This window comes from Stylophora pistillata, chromosome 4 (assembly GCF_964205215.1).
Source record: "Stylophora pistillata chromosome 4, jaStyPist1.2, whole genome shotgun sequence".
In the NCBI taxonomy this organism is placed as follows: Eukaryota; Metazoa; Cnidaria; class Anthozoa; order Scleractinia; family Pocilloporidae; genus Stylophora; species Stylophora pistillata.
The window spans coordinates 25,525,496-25,552,862 of record NC_142522.1 but is presented as its reverse complement, the minus strand read 5'-3'; the positions used below and the strand labels follow the sequence as shown (position 1 = coordinate 25,552,862).

At 38.4% G+C, this 27,367-nt stretch overlaps 2 protein-coding genes across 5 annotated transcripts in view; both read right to left on the bottom strand.

The window, feature by feature from the left end:
* The window catches only part of LOC111345236 (sushi, von Willebrand factor type A, EGF and pentraxin domain-containing protein 1-like), a 33,784-nt gene extending 28,325 nt beyond the window's left edge, over nucleotides 1-5,459 (bottom strand). For 2 of the 3 annotated variants that reach the window (XM_088756699.1, XM_088756700.1), the window contains exons 1-3: nucleotides 5,282-5,458; nucleotides 3,573-3,859; nucleotides 2,974-3,139 (exon numbers count right to left, since the gene is read on the bottom strand). In XM_088756699.1, the coding sequence (XP_088612825.1) occupies nucleotides 2,974-3,139; nucleotides 3,573-3,859; nucleotides 5,282-5,345 (517 nt within the window). In that variant the 5' untranslated portion in view covers nucleotides 5,346-5,458. Of the gene's footprint in view, nucleotides 1-2,973; nucleotides 3,140-3,572; nucleotides 3,860-5,281 lie in introns of all 3 variants that reach the window. The other variant, XM_088756701.1, reaches the window with a different exon arrangement.
* Nucleotides 5,460-15,376: 9,917 nt separating this feature from the next.
* On the bottom strand, nucleotides 15,377-25,520 carry LOC111346852 (P-selectin-like). Of its 2 annotated transcripts, none has more exons than XM_088756734.1 (11): nucleotides 25,223-25,520; nucleotides 23,900-24,082; nucleotides 23,268-23,441; nucleotides 22,963-23,136; nucleotides 22,340-22,507; nucleotides 21,313-21,498; nucleotides 18,913-19,080; nucleotides 17,992-18,159; nucleotides 17,044-17,246; nucleotides 16,566-16,704; nucleotides 15,377-16,305 (listed from the first exon to the last, which is right to left on the bottom strand). In XM_088756734.1, exons 1-11 carry the CDS (start codon nucleotides 25,293-25,295, stop codon nucleotides 15,959-15,961), a joined length of 1,983 nt encoding a protein of 660 aa, XP_088612860.1. In that variant the 5' UTR covers nucleotides 25,296-25,520; the 3' UTR covers nucleotides 15,377-15,958. The 2 variants fall into 2 exon arrangements, 1 of the variants encoding a protein (XP_088612860.1); XR_015999898.1 differs by having other exon boundaries at nucleotides 16,168-16,305; nucleotides 17,058-17,246.
* Nucleotides 25,521-27,367: the final 1,847 nt, after the last annotated feature.

Below are 27,367 nucleotides of genomic sequence, written 5' to 3'. Positions count from 1 at the left end.
TCCTACAAAAGCTAATACGTTTGACGAGCCAGCGCGACTCCTGTCACTCCTCCGTGACGAATTCGTTCTTAGGAGGCAACTGACGTTATTTAGAAAGATTCGAAACTGCAATCTGCGTAGGAATCTCGACACGAATGGAAAAAGTTACACTCACAACTGATGGTGGGATAAATAGTTTCAAAGTCAGTAATTATATTCCTAGACGCGAGTTTTTCAACTGTGAATTGACCCTTGATATGCAAGCGCATATTAGAGAGAGAAACCTTGTAATAGACGTACTTTTTCCACCGAGCGTAAATACGGGATTTGTAAAAGGAAAGCCCCACGCCTCGTAAGAACGAATTTGTCGTGCTCCACGTTTAGTAAAAACGTACAGAGTTTCAAAATACCCCTCAAGAATAGAGGAAACCTAGATGAGGAATTTGAGAAACGTATCTCTGGAGTTATAACTTCAGAAGAAAAGTACACTCTGAAACAAAGATAATAGCGCGCACAGAAGAAAATGTTACCTTTTGTAACACAATCTCATCAGGCTTTGCCAAACCTCAAGAACATACCGATGGAGAATTATGACACCTCAAAACTAACCCCTATTATCACATCGCAAAGGAAAGTCATCAGAAGATATCCTAATAAGAGCTTAATTTTAAGGGAAGAAGAGTTAAAAGCGCTAGCGAATGGTAGGAGACGCACGGGCCTATCAACACCCTTCAACGGTCGACTGCCCTTTGCTTTCCGGCTTTCCGGCGTGTCGCCTCACGCAAGGTAGAGGTTTTCATAGATCAAGTGACTCTTTTCTTTGTTCTAATTAAACTGTCCTTCATTTAATGATAAAGATAGAAGATTTACAGTACAACACCCGCGATTGTTTAACTTTCCTTCACTTAGGAAAGTAGATTTACAACACGATTGATAAATGACCTTGCAGTAGTAACGCTATGTAACGCAACACACTGAACACAACACTGGGCCTTTTCGCTCCACAAAAGGGTCTCAAACACTGTCACTTAAAACACATAAAACATCTGTACCGTTGCAGCGCGTTTGCTCAGAGCTATTGAAGAAGGATCAAAGTGGCCATACATGTTTTTGAAAGCCTTAAAACTACGACTTACAACGAATTTGACCTGCTCGAAAACCCGTCTCAAGTTACATGCTAAAATACATTGCTTGCGTTTGTCCTTGAGAACGATATAATACGTGACAAATACGCACGAAAAATACTTCTACACATTCAGAATATATCAAATTATATTTAACTATAGTGAAAGGAAAAAGAAACGGCCAAAATTTTACGGAATATTCAGTAAAACTCTACCCATTTCTACCGCTTTTACCGCCATATTGAAAATAATGCTACCACAATGCAATGCAATCGGAGTGCGCACACCGCCTGATCCAATATGGTCTCTGAGCGTCCTCAATATCGAAAAAACCCTTGTGAATGAAGGTGACCCTAGCTGAGCCTGTTCTCTAGTATCTGAAAGACAGAACAAAGCGTGGATTATTCAGAGAAGAGCTTTAGATTATTCCTCCTGAAACTGAGCTGCCTCCTGAAAGAACTCGTTGATTTGGAAAAAGACCCATAAAAATGAGTGTTTCAATAGACCCAAGAAGTCCTGGTGGAACAGGCAATAACGATATGAAAAATAAAAAGATCATCAATCTTGCTAATCCAACTCGATCAGAGCCAAGAAGCAACAGGCTAGCAATATGAACGAAAACGATCAATTTATTCTCTTTTTTGTCAAAATATGCAAAACCTTCTGGTGCAAGGGTGAAAAACTCATCAACTTTTCTGCAACTCCTGCAACAGAGGCAGACTTTGTGTGTAGAAATTACACAAGAATAGTAGGAGATCGTTTTCATAAAGGACTGGACTCAGACTGTCATACTCTTCTCCTTCATAAAGATAATTTTCATGGAAGAACAAATCAAGGTACACCACGACACTTGAACATTTTCACGGTTCAGGATTGAGATTGGTGGATACAGATAAGGGAGTTCAGCTCGCAATTAACAGGAAAGAACCAGCTTCAGGAAATATGAAATGTCACACATTCATCCTTTCAAATGTTCAGCTCAACATCATCAACAGAGAGCTTGAGAGTGTGACCTATTAAAGAAATATATCATTTCAACGACTTCATACTGATTCAAACCACTAAAGACTTCTAATTAATTTCACTTGTGATTTTGTGAATGGTTTGAAGTTCAGTCGTGATGAGCAAAGGCTTTGAATTTCATATTCTCAAAATGAACCTGTGAAATCTCAAAAATGAGCCAGAACTGGTTGTCTACATGAGCTGCCTTGAAAACAAGATTGTCTCAAAAATGGTAGCGAACTCATGTATCGAAATTAATTTTTGACTTGAAGACAAACTTGATTTCAAGGTTGTCTTCATGAGTTGCCTGAATCCTGACATGACAGCTTTAGTATCCGTTCCCAGATGATGGGCTCTTAGCAGGTTACTGTGTTGTAAAGTATTTGTAATGTAGTATTTCGCAGTTTCAAAAACAGAATTCCAAACATACTGTCGTTTTCTTGCAACCTCTTACCCACTCCATTGGGTAGTCAGCTCTAAGTTACCTGCTCTTATCTAAGGGAAGAACCTTTTTTGAGTAGGCATTACTTTATAGGCTTTAGTTACATGAAGGCGGAACTTTTAATTTTTTCCCCTGGTTCTGTCTCTCTTGGGTACTCAGTCCTATTTGGGCTGTAGTTATCTGAAGGAAGAACCTTTCTTATTTTTTTCCACCTTGTTCTGTCTCTTCGGTACCCAGTCCTATTTGTTTGTTTGTTTGTTTGTTTGTTTGTTTTTTTTTTCAGTTAACGAACAAAAATGAGAGGTAAAGATTTTGAAGCCAGAATACCACGATTAGTCATGTAGGCATATGTTATTCAAAGAAAATATATCTATGAATTATTTCAAAGGATGAAAACTCGCCAAAAAGGGGATCCCTAAATCATACCTGGGATAGAACATCCACGCAGCTCTAATCTTAAGCAGCAAGAATTAGGATCGGTGCTATCCAACGTCATTGGATCCTTGGGATAAATTCTGATCGAACGTGTTTTGATTGGTGGATTTAAGGCATTCGACCGCAAGCCCCGAATGTTATTGTTGCCCTTTAGCTCCTGAAAATTAACAGAGTCTTAATATGGACTTTCACAACAGGCTAATCACGCTTATTGCTAAGTATTGTAGTGTGTCTGGACGCCTTAAATTCACGCGTGATTATGGGTACAGACGGTCAACACTGAAAGGATTTTTTTTTTCATGGCTGTAAATTGTTACCTCTCTCGCGCTCGAGACAAATGAACTAAAAATTTTCCAAATTTGAGGAATCGTGAAAGATTTTGCAAAATTTTTCTGCACTTGTGGGTTTGTTAGGTATAAAATATAGAAAGAACACTCAACTTAATGTTTTAAACAAATAAGTCAAGTTACTTTCACTTTTCCCCTCGGAAGTATATAAAAAAGGATATGTTGTATTTTGCATCCTAATACAATCTGGTAAATCAGAGACCAAACAAAAATAAGAAAACTAAACATTTAAAATTTAGGAACCTCATGATATTCTTTCCATGTTCCATTTTCCCGGAACTTGACTCCATATTTTGTCACCCATGCCCAATCAAAAAAGCTTCCTTGAGTTGTAATACCAGTTACAATCTTTGGTTCTTTCAGCTGGATCTCTATGTAAGGCAATTTGTCATCTGGCGCAGAGCACCAGGCTTTTGGGCTGTCCAAACGTGCAAAGTGAGGGTAGTTATCTTTACTTTTTGAAGACGATGCTGTAATACTCTCGTCGGGGATTCGTTCACTTTTCATTCCAAGTTCGTCGCTGCAACTCTCTGCAAAAGAGTCGACGAATAAAAGCATTCACCCAATATTCTCTTTTGCTGCAGTCAGTAGCCAAGGGACATTCGCCACTTTCACGTTTCCCAATCATAAGCGCCGCTGCTTGTCTCATAGTCCCTCAGTTTACCACTACATTTTTTTCTTGGCTTATGCATTTGTCGAAGGGAAATTGTAAGCTCAAATAAGTTGGAAGGGGAGGGGGGGAGGGGGAAATGTTGTGTTAAGGAAGATGTTGTAAAATTTAATTGGGTCTTTGAGTTAAGCCTTAACTGCGTTGTGAGTATGGTACTCACAACGGAAACACGTAAGCAATCCCACGGAACTGACCTAGTATACAATCATAGGGGCCATTCTATTATTTTGGTACAACAATATCTATTGCTATATGCGTAGTGCTTCATACAAAATTTAGCAAATGCGACAAAATGCTGCAAAAACACTCTTTAACCTTCGCTAGTGAACGATAACTCTTGACTCTAAACAATAATTGAGGAATTTTTTATGTTTGTGACCAAAAAGAAGAGATCATGACCAGAATATTCAATAACGTTTTAGGAGGGCTTTGGTTCCATTACCAGAACACGTTACTGTGGTATTCGATTTCATAGACGGTTATGTTGTGCTAAGAGGGTGTCAGTTTCTTGGTAAGCGCGGATGGAGTTCTTAGTGTGCATAAGCCTCTTGAACTCGAAACGTTCTTATTGTAATCATCTCGCTTATGTCAAACTAGGCGATTATGTGAGCCAAAAATCTTGATCGTGTTATGATCTGTTGGCGCAAATATCAAAAGAATTCATCTCCCTGCTAATCTTGTAAAAACCAGTTTGAAGTTAGGAGTTTCAAGTCGAATAAGCTTCGGTCGAATAAGCTTCGCTCGAAAGAGGAAAATAGAATAATGACCAAGTGCAGATAGACTTTCTGTCTCCAGCTTTATTGGAAACTTGAGACCATTAACATGATCATATCGTATCTTAGCATCCCTGAAATTCTTTTTGGAAACATATTCACGAATAACTCTTAATCTAAAACAAGGCCGTAGTCCTAGAGGCGATCTATTGTTTGTCTCATCAAAATACCTTAATTATGCGTAATGAAGTCTGAGGTCGTAGAGAAATCTTGCCTCCCCCTTTACCCCTTTCCTGCGAATTTCAACTAACTGGACAAACTGTGAAGATTCCGGCGAACGTAAATGTATCACCGTAATCGACCTAAATTCCAAAAAGATATTACTGTTTTGGATAGAATTTTTTCGTCGTTGTTTTCAGAATTAGGTAAAATTCGTGAAAATCCAACCCATATCAGCCAAATTCACTAAACCTAACGTAAAAGAAAAGGTAAAGTCTAGATCTTAACATAGTAGATCATGCATCACACGTATAGTAAAGCAAACAACACTGTTTTGACCCGCTACTTACCAGTTAATCCGAAATAGAGTGAAACCACTGAAAAGTACAGGATACGAGCAACATACAAATTCATTTCGTTTGCCTTTCTCGTACCAAGTTCATTTCTTTCATACGGTACTCATTTAGCTATTCGAATGAAACGCTTCAGCCGATTCGCATAAAGTAGAGAAGTTGAATATGGGTTTTATTTTAATCAACTGTAAACTAACTCTCTGAAGCGGAGGATTGACAGTCAGAGGTCAGATCATTCAGTCTAAAAACATGCTGAAATAGACACAATTGTGATTACTATCTCCTCTAATGCTTTTGCTCCGCAAATGTGAATAGCTAACTAGATACAGTTACAATTAGAATAAAAGCAAAGACCCATTAAGTAAAATGATCTCGTCGCCGAGAAACTCATCAAAGCGGGGCGTTACTGTTCTCTGCGAACTGAAATTTTGCCAACTAAAACGGGAAGTTGAATAATAAGCTGATGAACCATGCAAAGTCGTAGACAAAATCTATCAAAAAGTCCCGCAATATTGAAGGAATTTGGTTTCTCATCTATACACTGAGATCAAACTAACCTCTTTTCTTAGCTCTTGTCGGTTGAGCCTTGGTATAAAAATGTCTTCTGTTAAGCACATGAATTGACATCTTTAAATTGTGGACCAACAAAGTCAGGTTAGTTACATGCAACACTAAACCCGAAGCAATTTTTTTAACTCCCCTTTAAAATTTCCAAGGTATTCAAGCACTATATTAATTCACTAGAAAAAAGAAGGGGTAAAAGTTGTTTGATCATAGCTTTCTATGCTACATGAAAAGAAAACTCAATTTAAACCTATTTCTCTTCTTTGCAATTCCTTTAGCTGGCGGTTTCTTCAGACATTGTCGTAAGCCAATCAAGTTATAGAGAGTAAAAGGTTCGTAAGGTGAGATCGAATCAGTTTTCTTGTAGATAAATCAAACAGGTCCAGAAACGCATTTGGCAAAGTGCCTTGATTTCAGCTGGATGGCGAAACTGTTAATCCGTGTTTTAGAAGTCCGAGTTCGAGCCTTTTACCGATAATCCCTCCAATTCAAACTTTCGTGAAAACACATTTTCCCATTGAAGTTTAATAAGGAATAAAATATATATCGATGCAGAGATCTGAACTAAAATCAACCCATATGAAGCGTTCCTAGAATAACATCTCTGATTAGCGAGTCCGACTTTACTAGATCGTGAGTAGGTTTGGTGGTGAGTTAGTTTCTAACTGGGCCTACACTAGTTTTGCTTTTAGCACAGTCTGACGCGAAATAATGTACTAGAGAACCTTAGGTGTAAGCCCCGGGCTTATTCAATGTTTTTGTAACTATACCCGGAGGAAAATAAAGTTTCCATACTTCCTGTCAATATCACGAAATTTCTATATTATAGCCGATACGTGATACGGAATGGGAAGTCACCATTGATCACGTAAATCTTGTCACGGATGAAATTAATCTCTTGAGATATCATGGGTTGTATTTAAATTTATAAGAAAATATATTATTTGAATCAATTTTGGTCACAACCGATTATCGCAAAGTAACAAATTTAATTATAACATAACCGAAATAAAGCGCGCGCTCTGATTGGTCAATGTAGCGTCCACCATTTGCCCATAGGTCTACGGTGCTGACGTGAGCAAACGTAAAGACTAGTTTAGATCCTGATAAGCTGAAGGAAGCTAAGAAGGTATTCAGGGAAATCGAGTTGGTGTTAAGAAAGGATGTGGATCCAAATGATTACATGGATAGCTTCACTAAGTGTAATGAAACAGATCTACCACCAAAATAAGGCGTTCTACTCCAACCTGAATGACTGGGATATATCTAATCAAAATGATAAGCACAAAGAATGTCTGGAATGAGTTCAAAATTAAGATATCCACCTGCTTGCAGACATATTCGAAGAGTTCCGAAACGTCTGTATTCAGAATTACGATCTCGACCCTGCCTGGTATAACACTGCTCCTGGAGTGGCCTGGGATACCGCATTGAAGATGACAAAAGTTGAGCTTGAGGTAATGAGAGATCCAGACATGCTGCTGATGATTAAGGAGTTCGTGGAGGAATATCAGAGTTCTCAAATCAGCAAACAACAAATACATGGGTGAAGCTTCTGATTCAAGCAAGCCAGCGAAATACATCACCTATCCTGCTGCTAACATTCTCTGTCGATGGGCAATGTGTAACCCTCTTCTCGTTAATTAGAGATTTCAACTGGATGACTGGCTTTAACAACTGGAGAAATACTCCTTGCATTCTTGAAGTATTAAGTATCCAAAAGAGCTTCATGTCTTGCATAACGATTATGCATTGCTCCTGGAAGCTTATAACCAATAAAGGTAGAGAAGCTTGTGCCAAATCAGGATGAGAAGGAGAAGTATGTCATTCATCACAAGAACCTCAAACTTTATCCTCGCGAAGGTTTCAGGATAAAAAAGATCCACTGAGGAGGAACGCTGCATGAAGAAGTAGATTGAGCTCAACACAAACCTGTATGCAAATGTGAAGAATGGATTTGAAAAATATTTCTTCAAATTGATGAATAACTCCGTCTTTGGGAAGTCTATGGAAAACATCAGGATTAGAATAGATGTGAAATTAGTCAACAACTGTAAGAAATGCAGCGTAAGACATAAGGGTATCAGCGTTTGGGTCCTCACACAGCAGGTAATGAGTATCGCAAAACCATTCAAAGAAAACATCGCTGTCTTGGTTCTTTCCTACAAACCTTTGGCTAAAAATATTAAGATTACCTTTAATGATTATGGAGGTGATTTGATGAAAGATGAGCAGAGGGAATTAATAGCAAAGGTAAAGAAAGCGAAATATTCACATGTCACTTCGCCATCCATTCAGTACAAATTTTGAAATTTAACCTATAAAATGGATATGAGCGAACTAGAAGCAATCACAGATGGTATGAAAATTCTCGAGGCCGAACCCACACGTGATTCAGATCATCGAGAGCAATTCGCTGTTATCTTCGCAAGTGGTAGAGCGAAGGAAATGATTGGAACCGCTCTCACCCAGGATTAAATCAAGAAGCTTTCTCAACAAGGTGTATAGAGGTACTTCAAGAGATATGAAGCTTCACTCTCTTCAAAAACTTGCCATGCAATGGTTGATACATTTATTTAGCTTTCATGTAAAGCATTGGCCCACAGTTTTTTCCTTGTTGCTGAAGGAAATATTCTTAAGCACTTGAACGAGAAACTCATGGTAGAGAGACAACTCGGAATAATTGCCTGTGGATTGAGTCTGAAGTATGGAAAGTACATAGCAATTGCAAGTGCTCTTCTTCTCGCTAAAAAAATTTTAAAGTACCCTTAAAGTCACCTTTTGGTCAATAATGAGAAAATAAATAGTAATTGTGAAGAAACTGATTGAGTACCTCATGAGAACTTGCATAAGAACATAAAAAATATGTATCAATAAATAAAATGGATGAAAAAGAACTAAAGACTAAAGAGCACAGGCTCGACAGGTTACTTCAACCGATAAAAGTAGGACAAAACCAAATTAAGACCCAGGGCGTGTCGTGGCTACCAAAATACTTGCTGAACACAATAAACTGTGAACCATTGTCATGATTCTCTCTCACTCAAAAGCTTTCAGTGTGGCTGTCCTTAATGAACGGGAGCAAGAACCAGAACAAGAACCAACACAAACTCGAATTCCTAAAAAAGAATTACCAGATGGCCCATGAGAAATATCAAGACAATCGAAACAAAGCTTCTCAAAAGATTCTTCTGAGGTCTCATATGCTTTTCAGGCAGTCTATAAGAGAGGAAAATTGAGTTGGCCAAAAGTTCTTCAGGTTTAATGGGTGCGAATTCATGGGTGCAGTAACCAAAAGAGCAATATGCATGATGTGAGGATAAGAAGAGGAATGTATGCATTTTTAGAGATCAGGAAATAGTTGAGAGATTCAACTGAACTTTACGTGAGCGCCTCTTCACTTTTCAATTGTTACGGTATTTTCTCAACCGAAAAAAATATACAACTCTTGCCAACTCAACTACTTTATTAACAAACGAAATAATCTCCCTATGGAGCGATACCAATAACCAATACCAATAACTATACTCTTATTTTAGGGCCCTCTATAAAACTATAAAATCAGTGTACTACTGCACAACTCACAGTTCTCTTCAGAGACCTTGTAGCTTAACGATGTCCACAAAACTTTTCACAAAAATATTCTCAACGTAGCCTTCCACACGGCTCAGTGACGATTCCAGCAACAGTATATAATTCCAACGATTCCCTCCATCCCGCTCTGTAACAATACTAGGTCCTCTGGGCTCTTCACGACAGCATTAACTCACTAAAAAAAGGTCTGACTAGAACCGATCGCGACTCCTTATATATGTTTTACAAAATGTTCTAGAACATTCTAGGGATCTGTAATACAACTATTTTTAGTATCGTTACATCAGTATTGCATCATAACAAAATATGCTGACTAAGGGTTCTAGAAAGTCCCATTAAGAGTTCTTATGAGTCAGCATGACCAAGCGTTCCAGAAACTTCCTCAGTTATACTTTTAGTAATTCCGTAAAGCAACGCTTTCGAGAAAATACGAGCACTCTCCATAAAACAAATACAGTCAAGAGATGAACATTAAATCTTCAGAGAGATGGAGAGAAGGGGTAAAAAGGCCTCTAGAAGGTGTTACAGCTTTGAATAGAGAAGTGACTAGGCTGACTGGAAAGAAACCTATTGACGCAATCAAAAAAACCTCAGTTGACATTATAAGCTCAGCTTCTGATTCGAGACCTGTTGGTTTGGAAGGAAAGAGGCTCGACTCTTCAAAAAATGTGAGATATCTCTGAGCTGCTGGTGAGTTGGAAGGTGGCCAAAAAAGAGCAACAGATCCAATATGGTCTCTGAGGTTCATCAATATCAAAAAAACCCTTTTGAATGAAGGTGAGCTTAGCTGAGCCTGTTATCTACTATATGAAAGACGGAACAAAGCGTGGATTACTCAAAGAAGGGCTTTAGATTATTCCTCCTGAAACTGAGCTGCCTCCTGGAAGAATTAGTTGATTTGGAAAAAACCTATTAAAAAATTAGTGTTTCAGTAGACCCAAGCAGTCCTGGTGGAACAGGCGATAACGATATGAACAATAAAAAGATTATAAATCTTGCTAGTCCAATTCAGAGCGAAGACGCAACAGACTAGGAGTATCTTGATAAAAAAGAAAACAATCAATTTATTCTCTTTTTTTTCAAAATATGCAAAAACTTCTTGTGCAATGGTGAAAAACTCATCAACATTTCTGCAACTCCTGCAACAGAGGCAGAATTTCTGTGCAGAAATTACACAAAAATAGTTGGAGATCGTTTTCATAAAGGAATGAACTCAGACTGTCATACTCTTCTCATTCATAAAGACACAATTTTCATGGAAGAACAAATCAATGCACACCACGACAATTGAAAATCTTCATGGTTCAGGACTGAGATTGGTAGATACAGATAAAGAAGTTCAGCTCGAAATTAAAAGGAAAGAATCAGGTTCAGGAAATACGAAATGTTACACATTCATCCTTTCAGATGCTCAGCTCAATATCATTAAAAGAGAGCTTGAGAGTGTGACATATTAAAGAGATATACCATTTCAACGACTTGATGCTCATCCAAACCATTAAAGACCTCTCATTTCACTTGTGATGTTGAGAAGTTCAGGCGTGATGAGCAAAGGCTTTGAATTTCACATTCTCAAAATGAACTTGTGAAATCTCAAGAAAGAGCCACACCTGGTTATCTACCTGAACTGCCTTGAGATCAAGATTGTCTCAAAAATGGTAGCGACTTCATCGAAGTTCATTTTTTACTTGAAGAAAAATTTGATTTCAAGGTTGTCTTCATGAGTTGCCTGAGTCCTGACATGACAGCTTTAGCATCCATTCCCAGATGATGGGCTCTTAGCAGGTTACTGTGTTTTAAAATGTTTGTTTAGAGACTGCATTTGCTAGACTGGATAGGCTGGTTTATCAAAATCACATCGCAGTAAAATACTGAGTTGCGCATTTTTTTTACAAACTACTACTATAAAAATATAAAATGTGATGATTTAAAGTTCTATTAAAAGTCCTCTACAGCCGCACCCTTCACGAAAAACGAATTAGCAAAACGTTTTGTCTTGGCTGCTGGTTCATTTTACGTTCTTTGGAGCCTTAAGTTATAATAAGGGCTATGGGCTTCAGAAATTAAGTAATGTAGTTTACTGTTCTGATTCTCGCTGATTGATTTAAATAACGACTTTGTAACTTCTTCGTGATGTTCCCTGATAGAACTCAAACACGCGCGCTCTAACGCTTCCCCGTACGGCATTCTAGAAAAAGTACACGCCAGAGCTCTTTTCTGAACTCTTTCTAACTCTGACTGTAAGTATTGAGGTAGAGAATAATGGAACACAGGCAAAGCGTCGTCAAGGGAGGATCTAATACATGCGCAGTAGTAGGCAACTAGATCTTCGGCTGGAACACGTGCACGTTTAAGTTGCACAAGGAAATAAATTTTCCTAGCTGCTTTCTTAACTAAACTATCTACACGATCGTTCCATGTTAGTGTGTTGTTGATGGTAAGGCCAAGAAGCTTGCTAGAGGTAGTTGCTTGGATCTGAATCCCATTAACAATAACTGGGTCGAAAAGTTCCGGGAAACGACAGAAACTGATAGTAAGCTCTTTAGTCTTCTCAAGGTTTAGCTGGAATAAGTTGTCCGCTGACCAGTTGGAAACGTGGTCCACTGCCTCTTGTGCTCTACTTTGTTGCCCCTTCGGTACTTTTTCTGACAGGGTGGTATCGTCCACGTACCTCCACATCCCAAAGGACGCACTGGGGGTTAAGAGGTCGTTGATCATAAGCCAGGGCCCCAATTTGGTCCCTTGGGGGACACCCGCTGGTACCGCACCCCATTCAGACATACAGTCGCGGCTGAGTTTAACCCTCTGGGTCCGTTCTGACAAGAAGTCCAGGATCCTATTGACGGTACTGTAATGTTGTAGTTTTTCGCAGTTTCAATAACAGAATTCCAAAAATACTGTCGTTTTTTTGCAACCGCTTACGAACTTTCTTGGGTAGTCAGTTCTAAATTACCTGTTTTTATCTAAGGGCAGAACCTTTTTTTAGTGGTCATTCCTTGATGGGCTGTAGTAATCTGTGGGCGGAACCTTTAATTTTTTTTTCACCTGGTTCTGTCTCTCTTGGGTAGTCAGAATTGGGCTGTAGTTATCTCAAGGATGAACCTTTCCTTTTTTCCATCTCGTTCTGTACTCAGTCTTATTTGTTTTTGTTTTTGTTTTTTCAGTTAACGAACAAAAATGAGAGGTAAAGATGTTGAAGCCAGAATACCACGATTAGTCATGTAGGTATATGTTATTCAAAGAAAGCATATCTATGAATTATTTGAAAGGATGAAAAGTCGCCAAAAAGGGAATCCCCAAATCATACCTGGGATAGAACATCCCCGAAGCTCTAATCTTAAGCAGCAAGAATTGGGATCGTTGCTATTCAGCGTCATTGGATCCTTGGGATAAATTCTGATCGAGTGTGTTTTAATTGGTTGATTTAAGGCATTCGGCATCCAGCCCCGAATATTATAATTCCCTGTTGGTTCCTGAGAATTAACAGAAAATTAAATTTTTTAGATTGTCTTTCACAACAGGCTAATCACGGTTATTGCTAAGTATTGCAGTGTGTCTGAACGCCTTACATTCACGCGTGATTATGGGTACAGACGGTCAACATTGAAAGGCTCTTTTTTTCATGGCTCTAAATTTTTACCTTTCTCGTGCTTGAGACAAATGAAAAGATTTGCAAAATTTTTTCTTCACTTCTGGGTTCGTCAGATAGAAATCTTAAATAGAAAGAACACTAAACCTAATGTTTTAAAGAAATAAGCCAAGTGATTTTCACTTTTTCCCTCGGAAGTATATAAAAAAAGGATATGTTGTATTTTGCGTCTTAATACAATCTGGTAAATCAGCGACCAAACAAAAATAAGAAAACTAAACATTTAAAACTTAGGGAGTCTCATGATAAATTATTCTTTCCATGTTCCATTTTCCCGGAACTTGACTCCATATTTTGTCACCCCATGCCCGATCAAAATAGCTTCCTTGAGTTGTTATACCAGTTATAATCTTTGGCTCTTTCAGCTGGATCTCTAGGTAAGGCAATTTGACATCTGGCGCAGAGCATCAGGGTTTTGGGCTGTTCAAACGTGCAAAGTGAGGGTGGTGATCTTTACTTTTTGAAGACGATGCTGTAATACTCTCGTCTGGGATTCTTTCACTTTTCATTCCTAGTTCCTAGTTGCTGCAACTCTCTGCAAAAGAGTCGACGAATAAAAGCATTCACCCAATATTCTGTTTTGCTGCAGCCAGTAGCCAAGGGACATTCGCCACTTTCACCTTTCCCAATCACAAGCGCCGCTGCTTGTCTCACAGTCCCCCAGTTTACCTCTACATTTTTTTCTTGGCTTAATATGCATTTGTCGAAGGGAAATTGTAAACACAAATAAGTTGGAAGGGGTGGGGGGAAGAGTAAAATATTGTATTAATGAATATGTTATAAAATTTAACTGGGTCATTGAGTTAAGCCTTAACTCCGTTGTGAGTATGGTACTAATAACGGAACTCCGTTGTGAGTATGGTACTCACGACGGAAACACGTAAACAATCCCACGGAACTGTTCTAGTATACAATCATAGCGGCCATTCTATTATTTTGGTACAACAATATCTATTGCTATATGTGTAGTGTTTCATACCAAATTTAGACAAATGCGACAAAATGCTGCAACAAAACTCTTTAACCTTCGCTAGTGAGCGATGGCTCTTGACTCTGAATAATAATTGAGGAATCTTTAGGTTTGTAACCGAAAAGAAGAGATCATGACCAGAATATTCCATAACATGTAATGAGGGCTCTGGTTCCATTACCAGAACACGTCACTGTGGTATTCATATACGGTTATTTTGTGCTAAGAGGGTGTCTCTTTCCTGATAAGCGCGGATGGATATCTTCGTCTGCATAAGTCTCTTGAACTTGAAATGTTCTTATCTGAATCGTGTTATGATCTGTTGGTGCAATTATCAAATGAAGCCATCTCCTTGCTAATCTTGTGAAAACAAATTTGAAATTAGGAGTGTCAGGTCGAATAAGCTTCACTCGAAAGAGGAAAATAGAATCATGACCAAGTGCAGAGAGACTTTCTGTCTCCAGCTTTATTGGAAACTTGACCATTAACATGATCATATCGCATCTTAGCATCCCTGAAATTCTTTTTGGAAACATATTCACGAATAACTCTTAATCTAAAACAAGGACGTAGTCTAAAAGGCGATCTGTTGTTTGTCTCATCAAAATACCTTATGCGTAATGAAATCTGAGGTCGTAGAGAAATCTTGCCTCCCTCTTTACTGCGAATTTCAACTAACTGGACAAACTGTAAAGATTCAAACGTAAATATATCACCGTACTCGACCTAAATTCCAAAAAGATATCGCTATTTTGGATAGAATGTTTTAGTCGTTGTTTTTCAGAATTAGGTGAAACTTGTGAAAATCCAACCCATATCTGCCAAATTCGCTAAACCTAACGGAAAAGAAAAGGTAAAGTCCAGGTCTTTACATAGTAAAGCAAACAACACTGTTTTGACCCGCTACTTACCAGTCAATCAGAAATAGAGTGAAACTACTGAATAGTACAAGATACAATCAGCATATAAATTCATTTCATTCTACAGTTCCCCTTTCTACTCCGTTGAAGACGACTGGCGCCGCTACCGTTTTCCCTGATCAAAAACCATGTGATACCTCCAAATTCCTCACACCCTTCCCTGGTGTTAAAGAACGACTGATCCCTAAGCGATGTATTTTCTTTTCCTAACAAAACTGAGCTCATAATGTCGACAACTATTATTTGTGCTAATAGTGTCGCTTTAAAGACCTTATAGGGAAAATGGAGAGCTCTCAGTTTAGAAAGATTAAGAAATCGATAATTTGGGAATAAAAATGCAAATTAGTGAAAAACATTAGTGAAACATCATTAGTGAAACAAAAGAGTCAGTGATATATTATAAAGATATTTTATCAAAATTGACTTTTGTCCTATAAACTTAAGCACTAGTTAAATTGAAAATTAAAGCTAAAGTGAATAAATACAAATAACCATACATAAGGATTCGCAATAACCTTCTTCACAAAATAGGCTGTAAAAGGATTGCAAACAATTTTGCTTTGAGTAGGAGGGAGTGGTAAAATCATTTCTATGCATTTTCAATCGTTGTCTCCTTAGATCAGGAAAAATCTTACCATGCGACTTGCCAATAGCTGCCTACAAATGGTGGTTGCCGCCCTAAACATAATCATATCTTTGTGGTTTCGGCAAGACAATCAATCTGCTTACCACGATAGTTTGCTAAGCCTTGTAAAATAATTTCCCAATAAAAGCAAGCTCAGGAAATGTCTGATTTCTTACAAAAATATGATGACCAAGAGAAAATAATGGCAGATTCTCTGATCTTGTTGGCAGATCAAAGTTCAGGAAATCCTCTTTTTCATCATGCCGAACAAAAATAAAAGATAGGGAATTGTTCAGTGCAATCTGACCCCACCCCACTTTGGACGTTAAAAAATTCGGATATATTAGATAAACTATTTACACAATTCTCCTTTGGAGACTCGAACGTTTTCTAATTTGCTCTGCCACTCTTCACCGTTTGTTTCAATAATACATTGAGTAGAGCTGCACGATCGTTTTATTTTTCCCTTCTTTAAGTTCCCTCTTAAATCTGTTCCAACGACTATAGTTCCTTCAGGCAGCTGGCTGACGGTAGGTTTCTCATCAAGAATTACGTTTTTTACATTATCTTTGCTTATATATTTGTAATCTGTTCCTGTGACGATTTCCCACTTGCTAGAAGACTTGGCAGATACAAAACGCCCTTCATGATATTTTCCTCCTTCTTTGAAGAGGACTGCAGAGCCTGGTATAATACAACCTAAAAAGGACGTAAAACACGAGGCTAGACAACGATGCAAATATTCGCCCCATGAAAATCGCCGATACTCAAGGTGATCAAACATTTTCTCGTATAAAGCCTTTATATCATACAACCATCGATTCCGTTCACCAGGATATTGGAATAAAAAACGTTTAGTTCTCTATATTTAAGTCGCGAGGGTTCTCTTCTTACTCGCGGTGTTTATCTAAACAAATTGTTGAAGGGAGACGTATGAGAGTAAAAACATAAAGTCTTACCCCAGTGTACTGCGTCACATCCATATACTCTTGGTGTTGGAAAAACGGAAAGTTTCCTTTGTGTTTCAAGCAGAACTTGAATAGACTGAGTGATAACCAGTTGAGAAAGTTTCAATTTTTCCTCTTTACTGAAAGGTGGCTGTAGGAGCGGTTGTAGGAATAAAAAAAAAAAAATCATATTTAAATTGTAACAATGTTTATAGTGGCTGTAAAAGAGGCTGTAGTGGGAACAAGAAATTCAAACCTAATTGTAACAATGTTTTGGAGGGCCACAAGTTCATTAGTTTTTAAATATTGTGTCATCCTCTTTAAATATAGTTTGATTGATTCATTGATTCATTGATTGATTGATTCATGAAAGAGAATATGACAGCTACTTCAATACCAATCTTTCATACTTCACTTTGTCACTTTTCTTCAGGGCTGAACAGAAAAAGACAGGAAATAAGAGAATAATGTTATACACAGGTGTTTTTACCATGAATCTTTTACCAATTTGTACCCATACAGCATCGGAATGCGCACTGATGCGAACATTTCTAACGTTTCCTCTATCGTCGCCCGGCTGAATACTTGCCGCTGTAATCGCGCTTTTCTTTCGAAGTTTTATCTCACAAAGAGTCCACTTTTCGTCGATTTGACACTTATCTGTCATGGAGGCACTCAGGCTTTCGTTGCAATCTTAAACATAAAATAAAATGAATAGTAGCCTATTAGTTACGATTTCAGAATGAAACTTTCAGTCGAACCCGTAGTTTCTCTCAGCACACTATGTCTTTGAAAGGGGTAGCTTTCTTATTGATCTCATCATCTAAGCTGATGATTATGAGTTTCTGATCTTCGAAACAGAACAACCAAAGATTCTTCTGCTCCGACATCATCATGAGCAATTTTACCAGCAGTATGTTTTCACTTAGAATCTTTAAATATTGTTAATAGTCCCATCGACTTCCAATCGAAGATGAGGTAATCCTCATGTAGGGCAGAGCATAAGGATTGGTGAAATGTGGTTCTACATGTATTATCTAGCTGACAAGTGAATCACATTTTTTTTTTTATTTTTATTTCCGGGAATGACTTATTGAGGGCAGGTGTACGGCACAAATGTTCAACTGTAACAGGGAATGGGAAAACCAATGTCTCTTGCCGATGGTAGTTTGTTCATTTTCCAGTTAACCTCTCGCAGATACTGTTCACTATATGTGCGCTATGACAGGGTCGTATTTGGGGGGAGTTTACTATACGAAACGATTACGATTAGGATACGATTATGGTAAGGTTTACGAAATACGACTTCACTTATTTTTTCTTTTTCCCACCCGGCGACTAATTAGTTTGGCTACGACAAATATGAGATCACAATTTTGAACTCCCTAAAAATCAACGACTTTCAATGACTATGCAGCATTGAAGTAACCTTTCACACCTTTACAATTTGGAAGCTGTGCAGTCCACCTCCCGTTGACACATTTTGACTCCGAGGCGCCTTCTAAAACACGATAGGGTAAGCATTTGAAGTTTACGACTGAGTCGTGTTCAAAACCACTTCCAATGGTTATCCCATGACTTGGACGCCCAGGGTCAGAGCAGGATGCTTAAAATAAAAAGAGATTAAAAAACAACCGTTGCCTATAATTATAGCCTATATACAAGCGAAACCAGTTTTTGAGCTGAATAAAAGTACCTCAAATGCTTGGCGAACGTTCACTCGATGGCCAACAAAAACAAAAGGGGACATCATTCCACCCTTCTCTCACGCTACTGAGCTAAACACGTAAATTTCACGGTCGTACAGTGATTACATATCCCAAGGTTGTCTTTGAGCTGTTCTTTATTGTTGCCAGAGTTATGAATCGGCCTTTAGCGGTCGTAAAGTATTTTTTCGTAACTGAATAAATGTAAAAATCGATATGCTGATGAAATTCGATCAAAATGGCGGGGATCACAACACCCTATTCTAGCGAAAGGCACCATGCCCAAATAAAGTGTGTTGGGGAAAAAAATGTACAACGTAAACTGATGAAAAATTATGGAAGTGTAGACCGTCTATTGATAGCTTGTTTTGAAATGAGGAAATCCTGTCCAACATTAATACAAAACCGAGTGATTTTGTTTTTGTTTGTTGTTTTCCTTGGTTTGTTTTGTTTCGTTTGACAGAAGTGTTTGTTGTTTCGTTTTTGTTTGTTGTTTCGTGTTTGTTGTTTTGTTTTGGGCAAATGAAAGCAAAGCGAAAGAGTCACTTTCCATTATACCTAGCTAGCAACAACCTCAACTCACCCCGGTCACTCAAATCTTTTGTTGCTTCACAGTCTTTAGAATGGTTGGAAAATACATGTATGAGACATACCTTTACACAAAGGAATACTGTCGTTCCACTTTCCATTTATGCAGCTCAGCGTTGAGGATCCGACCAACTTATAATGAGCATGGCATTTTATTTCAATTTTACCACCGCCCTTCCGTGTCACATGTGTGATGACTCCGTTCCTTATTGGTCCAAGGATGGGACATGAAGCTATCAAAGTTAAGGCGTAACAAAATTTTACGTATTAGTACTTTTATATTCTATTTGTGGTGTTCATCGCCAACTATCCCGGTCATGATGCGCCCGTAAAGTACCAGCAGTCTTAACGGGAAAATTTGTATCAAAAGAGCACGTTTCCCCCACGATAACTGTCGGCTGCACAATTTTTCCAGCGAGAGGGTAGAAAAACATACCCGAAAACGTATTCTGTGGAGAAAATAATCCTCCAAAGAAATTTACGTGTCGTTAGATCTTAAGCCATTAAACCTGAACTGTTTATACTTCCAAGGTGCTTCATTTTCTCGACAACCGACTTACCAAGAGCAACTGATATCGCAAACCCCTTTCTAACTATTTTTGATGAGATCTCTAAACGGATATTTGTATTTGTATTTGTATTTGCGAATATTTATACAGGGTAGCCCAGTTCAGCATTCAGCTGGTTTAAATGGGGCCCTGTTTAACCCCTACCCACCTCACCCCATGGGAGGCCATCCACCACACAGTAATCTCGTGCGTGGGAAATTAACGTCTCCAACACCCCACTTTATGATATATTTTTTCAGGAAGTGGTGAATGAAATCGCTAAACGGTGCGCTCCTAGTTTGTTTTTTTCCACGAAATTTTTACTGGAAATAAAATGGTCACACGTTTAGCTACTTGTCAGATAAACTGCTTTGCAGTTATCCTAGGTATTCATCCTTTGCGGGAGTAGACAGCTGAGTTTTTTTATGCAAATTTTGGTATTAAACATGTTCGCCTTTCCTGACCTTTAAGACGGAAAAACATTGTTTAGGACTCATATCGTTTAGGCATCTGAAGGAGTCACATCGGATAGAAGGTTGAGGCGAAGTTGAGTTACTTTTAAGAGTTTTTAAAGGAGAAAACGAAAGGTGAAACTTACCGATTTGTGCTTGATATTTTGGTCTACTCATGGGAAGTAACAATACTGAGAGGATCTCTTCCGGCAAACGAGATACAAGACACTGGCGCACAGTTATAGGCATTTGATGGCTAAGTGTTTCAGATTTATTTTAAGGAAACAAGAGGGAGCAAGCGCAGTTCAACCTTGTTTTTAATGGTTAGTCGAAATGAAGGAACAACGTAAACATGGCAACCACATTTTTTCACATAATGGCACACCGGTCCGGCAAATGAGCTGCGTTTATTACATTTGTCTCTATTCTCGACATTTCTGTCCTATCCATGCCTAGTTAATTCCTTTATGAAATTTGTGCTATTTTTATGTTGACCGCTGGCTTGTCGTGGGCACGCGACCGCATTTATTGGCGATGAAATTCAAGATAAAGTTATTATCTGAATGAAAGGGCTACACGGGAAAATATTTGGTCATGACCGAACGCATCGATATGTGTGATTGATGACCGAGCGGCAAAAATTTTCCCGACCAGCCAGACCAAACTCAGTCAATAAGTATTTTATCATAAAGAAGGAGTAAGTTTGCTACGTCGCTGAAAGTGACAAGGTAATTTTGGTTTATCAACTCAGTTGATAAATGTTTTGCACGAAATTATTTAATCTCTGTCAAGTTACGAAATTCCCTAGGGAAATTTCTCTATGAAAGAGAACATGAGCTTCGAAGGGTCTTCAGAGGGTCACTATTTCGCGATCGTTATTAGTCTCTAAGTACAAATAAATCAAAATCGTAACGGGAACACAAGGTTTATACTTCGGGAAAGGGAATACAGGATTGTAAGTATAATTAGCTCAAGGACATTACGGCGCAGTACCTGAAAGTAATTGTAATTTTTGTTTATTTCAGTTTGACTCATGCTTCTAGAAGGGAGTGCAGAAATAAATTTAAAAATTTCCCAAGCTGTTGAGGTCTGAATACAAGTTCAATACGATATAACCATCAAGTCAGGTTTGAACTTGATTGGAAAATAAATTACATACATAAGAAGGGCGCGCGTTGGATGACGAAGATTTTGCAAGAAAAGGTTTTCATTACTTCGAATCAGAACAATCAATTTACCAGACCGTTTAAAATTCATTGAAAAAGCGACAAATTTTGTCTTTTATGTTCACTTCAAGTTTACTCCTACTCTAGTGTTCATGCTCTCAGATAATGCAACAGAGCCGCGCGCACGAGTGGAGGGCCAAACGTCGGCTTTCAAACACGTAGTTTGCCATAGGATTGCGTGAACAGGGTCGAACGCGTAACATAAGAATTATATTTTTTCACAGGAGAGATCAACATACCGATGCACCTGAATTCTCTTTTTAGCCAGTTGGTATAGTTACACACCATAATGGGCGATCCTGTCAGGAGATTTCCTACATTACAAGCCAGATAAAGAGTAGTACCGTGTGTGTATTTGGCTTGATCTGTTCGTGGATAAATGATACGTGAATTACTTGGAATGGAAGGTTTCGCACATTGCATCACTAGAAACAACAAAGAATAATAAACAGCTCATAATTATAAAACTATGAGGTAGCCATTGTGACTTAGTAGTTAGGTCACGCACTAAAATACCTACTTTTGAACACCGTTGTCAGTTATTTGTCATAATACTTCATTGATATAAAGGTATCACGATAGAGGGTGGAGCCTGAAGTGCATGGGAGTTTGTTTGAGATTGCAATCATGCATCTAGAGTGACATTCATACATGCAGCATAGACAGCACCAATGCTAGTGTTGGAATACAGACTGGTGATACATCGGTGAAAGATTCGTTTTAGGCCAACTCTGCGGGGATATGCGCGTTTAAACGGAAATTTCCATCCAGCTTATTGTAATAAACCTCTTTAAAAGTAAAAGGGAGAAATTTTCCAAAGAAACTGTAGTGCTGCTTCAGTGGGTGGTATTACACGATAATTTGGTTTTATCGACTGAAGTGATAAGGTAAATTAACAATTGTAAAACCGTTAGCCGTTCGTCGGAAGGATTCGTTCTGACGAGGGGGCTAAGCTCGAAGTGTGAGCTTTAGAATATGTTAACGATGATCAATTCACATTATCAACTCAATGAATACAATGCTATATTTGTTCCATTTATTTCTACTTTAATTTTGGAATAGCTAAAAAGTAACATTTTCCTGTGTTAATCGGTCATCGTTTTACATATAATGGCCACAACAAGAAAAGAACTAAAAACGGAGGGGGTGAAATATTTGGAATTTTGTAATAATTCCAGATACATTATAACAATAAGTTATACGGAACTCATTAACCTCGATATAGCTGGTAAAAATCATCCCGAGGACACCAGGGGGACTACATACCTTTACATTGGGGAACAGACGAGTTCCATTTTCCATTAATGCAACGAAGAGTGCGATCTCCAACCAACTCATAGCCATGTTTGCATTTAAAAGAAACCACTTGTCCGTGTGAGAAGTGTGAGCGAAGCACGTGCCCTTTTGGCGGATCTCTAATCTTCGTGCAGTAAGCTGAGAAACATAAAACAATGAAAACAGTGACGACAGGGCCATTTAAGTTTATTCGTCCTTCAGATGGAGCAACAAAAGGATAAGATTAAGTGAAAAGATTTGGTGCTGAAGATTTAGAAGAAGCACACAATTATCACGATTTTTAATAGTTATCTAACTATTATTCACCACTACTCATTAGTATTATCATTTCTATGTAACTCCTTTATTTTAACTCTTCATCAATTTTTCTGGTACTGATAGAGACCTCTTTAAGAAAGGTGGGTATGATTATCAATCTAGTATATGCATTCAAATCAGTTAGGCTTCCATGCCTCGCTTTCGAAAGAAAACGCTATCGTTTTTTACAAGGTGATAAGGCCATAAGGGAAACTTGTATGAATACAATATGACAATAAGGCTCGCCGTTTATAAAATAAGTCTGTTGGTCGGTGAAAACTAGGCAGAGAGTTTACCTTTACAAGTTGGAACACTTGAGCTCCAAATTCCTCTGTTGCAAGTTAATGTTGAAGCCCCAAATAAATCAAAACCTGTAAAACAGGTGAATGTTGCCTCTGCGCCATGGCTGTTGTCATGACCATGTAAAGTACCGTTAGCCGGACTTTGCAGACGAACACACGACGGCAGCTCTGTTGATGAAATATAGATTATTTCAAGTGAATTTTGTATATATTCAACTCTCCACTTCTTAATGGTATAAACAAAAACAGACAATGTGGACTCTAATACAGAGGATTACACCCTGGCTTCGATGACCTACTTTGACAGTAAGGTAACTTTCCATTCCATTGTCCATCTATGCACTCTAGCCTTGTCCTACCGATCAGCTGGAAACTTTTATTTTCACACCGAAATTCTATGGCTGCCTTGCCAACTTGCGAGGTCACATGGAATACTTTACCATTTAAAATGTTACGCACATCCGGACAAAACCCTAAATGAAGCAAAATGAAATTGATGATCGTGATTCCACTGTTTTCGGTTGTTGTCATAAATGATAGTTGAGGAACTTTCTTCTTAGGTTGAGCAAGACGCATTATATCTTAAATTTCCTTCTACAACAGGTCGTGATAATTTGCCAAAACATTTAACTCACACCAGTCATTATTTATCATCTGGGGGCGGGGCTGGAGGATTTTGGTTATGTCAGAATAAAAATACCCGAATCCCCCTATAAGGCCCTGTGATATTCTAATGATCCCCTCCCCCCCCCCTCATTGGTTGTTGATTTGTAGTAAGTTTCCTACACTCCCCTTCTTTATATTATGTTGGCGACGACTGACCCCCCTTCCGTTTTCCCTCAGAACATGTTATCCCCCCCCCAGATCCTCCACCCCCTCCCCCCCTCTGTCAGACAGCTATGTTTTCTTCAGAATAAAATTCACGTCATACCCAGACATCGGAATTGTGTCTGTGTCCACTTGTTCCCATTGCATGTCACAATTGGCATTCCATCCAGATAAAAACCCTGTTTACAGCCAAAGAGAATAACTTCGCCGTTTTGGTAATTCTCTCGCTTTAATGGATGAATGATGACTGAGCCATAAGGAGGGGTTGGTTGATCACACGTTGAAGCTTAGAAAAAAGAGAAAAGAAAGATTCCGAGACGAATGATGAGTTTACGTCATAACGTACAGTTTCTATACTGGAAATAACCTTTGTAAAGAAATATATATTTCCGCCTAATAATGGCAGAATATTCAAAGTTGCACGGGAAAGCTAATTTAGTGACCCTGTACCCTATAACGTTACGCATTTATGTTTCGTGAAACACTCTGGGTTATCATGATCCCAGTTTCCTGATTTGATGAACATGCCCTGACCCATGTAAGTTCACTGTCTCGAAATTACTGCATGAGTTAGGTCTCAAATTACTTCAATTTCATGGTCACAGCCTTTTCTTTTACTTCTCATAATCAACTGTAGATAATCTTCGTTTATTTCGCGGAAATTAAGCAGATTCTTAAAAGTGTAAGGAACAATGTGGAAAAAAATATATTTACAGAGAGCTGTCTCAAAAAATTGCGATGAAAAAATGTCAAAGGATGATAAATGTCAGACTCTTTCGCTATGAAAGTACTTTGCTGTTTATTTTTCGGCCCGAGCGCCGAAAAAAGCTCATTGCTTTTAGTATGCGGGAAAGATTCCTTTTCTCAGGCTTTGATACACTGATCCAAAGTCTTAAACATGTTATTGCAGCCGTTATTGCTAGTTTTTTTGTTAAAATTGAATATGATAAAATTATGTTTTTCCTGATACACACCATTTGTCACGATCACGAGTAGCTACGAGTGTGATAACGTTCAATACAGAAACTGACAATATAATGCACGGTTCATTCATGGAACATCCTGAAACCACTTATTTTATCGGGTTCAGTGGCCAGTAATAGGGAGCTGTAATAAGCATTGGCTGACATTGGTCAAAGTACGAGCGTCTTTAGCAGAATTGAGTGGCACGTATCCTTGCATAATAATTATTTGATTTTCAGGGCGACGCATGACATCGTCTTTCAGTTTGAGACTACCGCGTCGTTTATCGTTCGCATTCAGCGCCAACTGAAGCTTATTAAACAAAAAAGTAGAAAGGGTTAGTTTTCTTTAGATCTATGGTATGGATCTTTGAAAGTGTGCTTAAGCGACTAGATATTTATCACTACTACCTTTGTTAAAACTTGGTATGACTGATACTGTCGATATTATTTTTCGTACTCACCATATGCGATGATAACAAACGAGAATATAAAGGACGCTGAAATCAACCCCACACGTTTCATAAGGAATAGCATCAAATCAATCCCTCGTGGTAAAATGGATTGCTCAAAGATAAGGATGTGGAAAAACACGTTTGCAGGTTTTTAGATGGATTGCACTCTAACTTCCTTTAGCACCGTGCTTTAATATAAGAATAATAAATGTCAAAGGGGCAGCATCTCCGACAGCGTTTTGTGTCACGAATCCTTACTATTTGGCCAATAAGTCTTCATTAACTATGTCATTGCAAGCACCGTATTGTTTACCTTTATCAAGAAAGGAAGCAAAACAAACAATCGCTTCAGTCAGGCAACCATATCCTTCATTTTCCGAACGTGATAATATGCAATGACTTCTCTTTCCGGCGAGCTAATCAGTTCGCACTGTCATTGACTTTAAAATGTGTTAATCAAAACATGATGGATGGTAACAATCAATTATTAATGACCGCAATGAAGAATTAAATTCCTGGAGTGTTTTTTAATTGAAAAAAACCTAATGCTATCTACATCGAAAAAAATGTTGTCTCAATAATCGTTTCCTTTTCTTCATTTTGTTTATCTCATCATCCATAAAAAATTTTCAGTTGACCCTGCGTACATCCGCCGTGACTGACATCATTCACTTGCTTATATGGATACAAGGCAGTCTATGACTGTATGAGCCTTCTGTTGTATAGTTGCAGAGTGCTGCAGTAAAAAAGCTTGGTGGTGTAAAATATAGAGAGGTTAATGGGCAGCTCTTGTCGACGCCAAACTTGTGACAAAAGGAGGACTCCCTTAGAGCAGAGTCTGTACACTGGTCAATTGACCGGCCTGGAACAGGAGAGGAAATTTAAAATAGAATACCTACATTTATTGGATGTCCATCAAATGTATGTCAATACAAACCTACGCCACTTCGCACGCTGTGCGTACCTGGCATCTTGGATCATGTACCCTTTCAATTCCAAAGGCATCTGGTGCGAACCCTACCCGTGCCAACCTTTTTTTTTTTTTTTCTCTTCTTCTTACCCTTTCTTCTCAATTTATTTTATTTCAATTCAAATTCTTCTTCAAAGGGTCTTCTTCAAATGGTCTGTGTCAAACTCAACGCGAGTTCTCCTCGGATGTCGATTAATGGTTGAACGCCTCTATTTAACTACTATTCATTTAACTGGCAAATGATGTAGAGGTTCAGCCTGGTCCCAGTCAAGCTCAGAGCCCAAATGGTCTGCGAATCTGTTAATAGAATGTGCAACACTTGAAAGATAGCGAGCTAGAAGAGGTCAGGGTGATGCTAACATGACTAGAGTCAAATGTTAGAGTGGATGTACTCATCTAACGGATACTTTTTGCAACAGTAAAAGACCAGACTCCTTTTACCAGATACCTGGAGATGACTTATTCCGGAAAGACAGAGTTGGAAAGCAAGGGGGAGGAGTTATAATTTATGTGAACGATAATCTGCATGCTAAAACCCGCCATGATTTGATGACAACTGAAATCAAAGTACTCTGGATTGAAGTATGTCCTTTCAAATCCAAGCGCTCATTGTTTATTGTTGGTGTCTACAGACCTCCGTCTTCGACATGTCAAGATGACACAATTAACGCAAAAAAAAAATCAAAAAGGCCAACTTTTTGAACAAAGAAATGGTTCTTTTGGGAGATTTTAATGTTAACCTCCTAAATTCAAATCAGTCAAACAAACACAAGCTCATTAAAACGCTGAAGAATTTACATCTAACCCATCTTGTCAAAGAAGTTACAAGGCCGGTTTCTGGAACGTGTCTGGATCATATCTGGACAAGTCACCCAGAAAGAATGACATGCATACAAACAACGAATATTGGCATGGAATGTCGGATCGTCCTCCAACAATGGCACCTTTCTCTTTAGACAGTGATGAAACGCCTGGACGAGTAGATCTACCTTTATATATATCCTCTAAACCTAACAGCTCTATGGGAAATATTCAGAAGGAAATTTTACTGTTTGCACCAAGCAAGCAGTTGATAACCTTTTGAGAAGCCTACTGATAATCAAGCTTTACATTTCTAGTTTTTCAATGTAGTCTTGATGATGAATGTCAAGAATTTAATTTTATTTTGTTATATGTTGTTGTTG

Excerpts from the sequence above, each read along its gene's own strand:
- LOC111346852 (XM_088756734.1), bottom strand. The coding sequence starts at position 25,295 with ATGCTATTCCTTATGAAACGTGTGGGGTTGATTTCAGCGTCCTTTATA. Across the intron at positions 21,499-22,339 it reads GTCTGTTCCCCAATGTAAAG|TGATGCAATGTGCGAAACCT; the intron begins GTATGTAGTCCC and ends TGTTGTTTCTAG. Across the intron at positions 16,306-16,565 it reads ATGTGACGCAGTACACTGGG|GTTGTATTATACCAGGCTCT; the intron begins GTAAGACTTTAT and ends CGTCCTTTTTAG.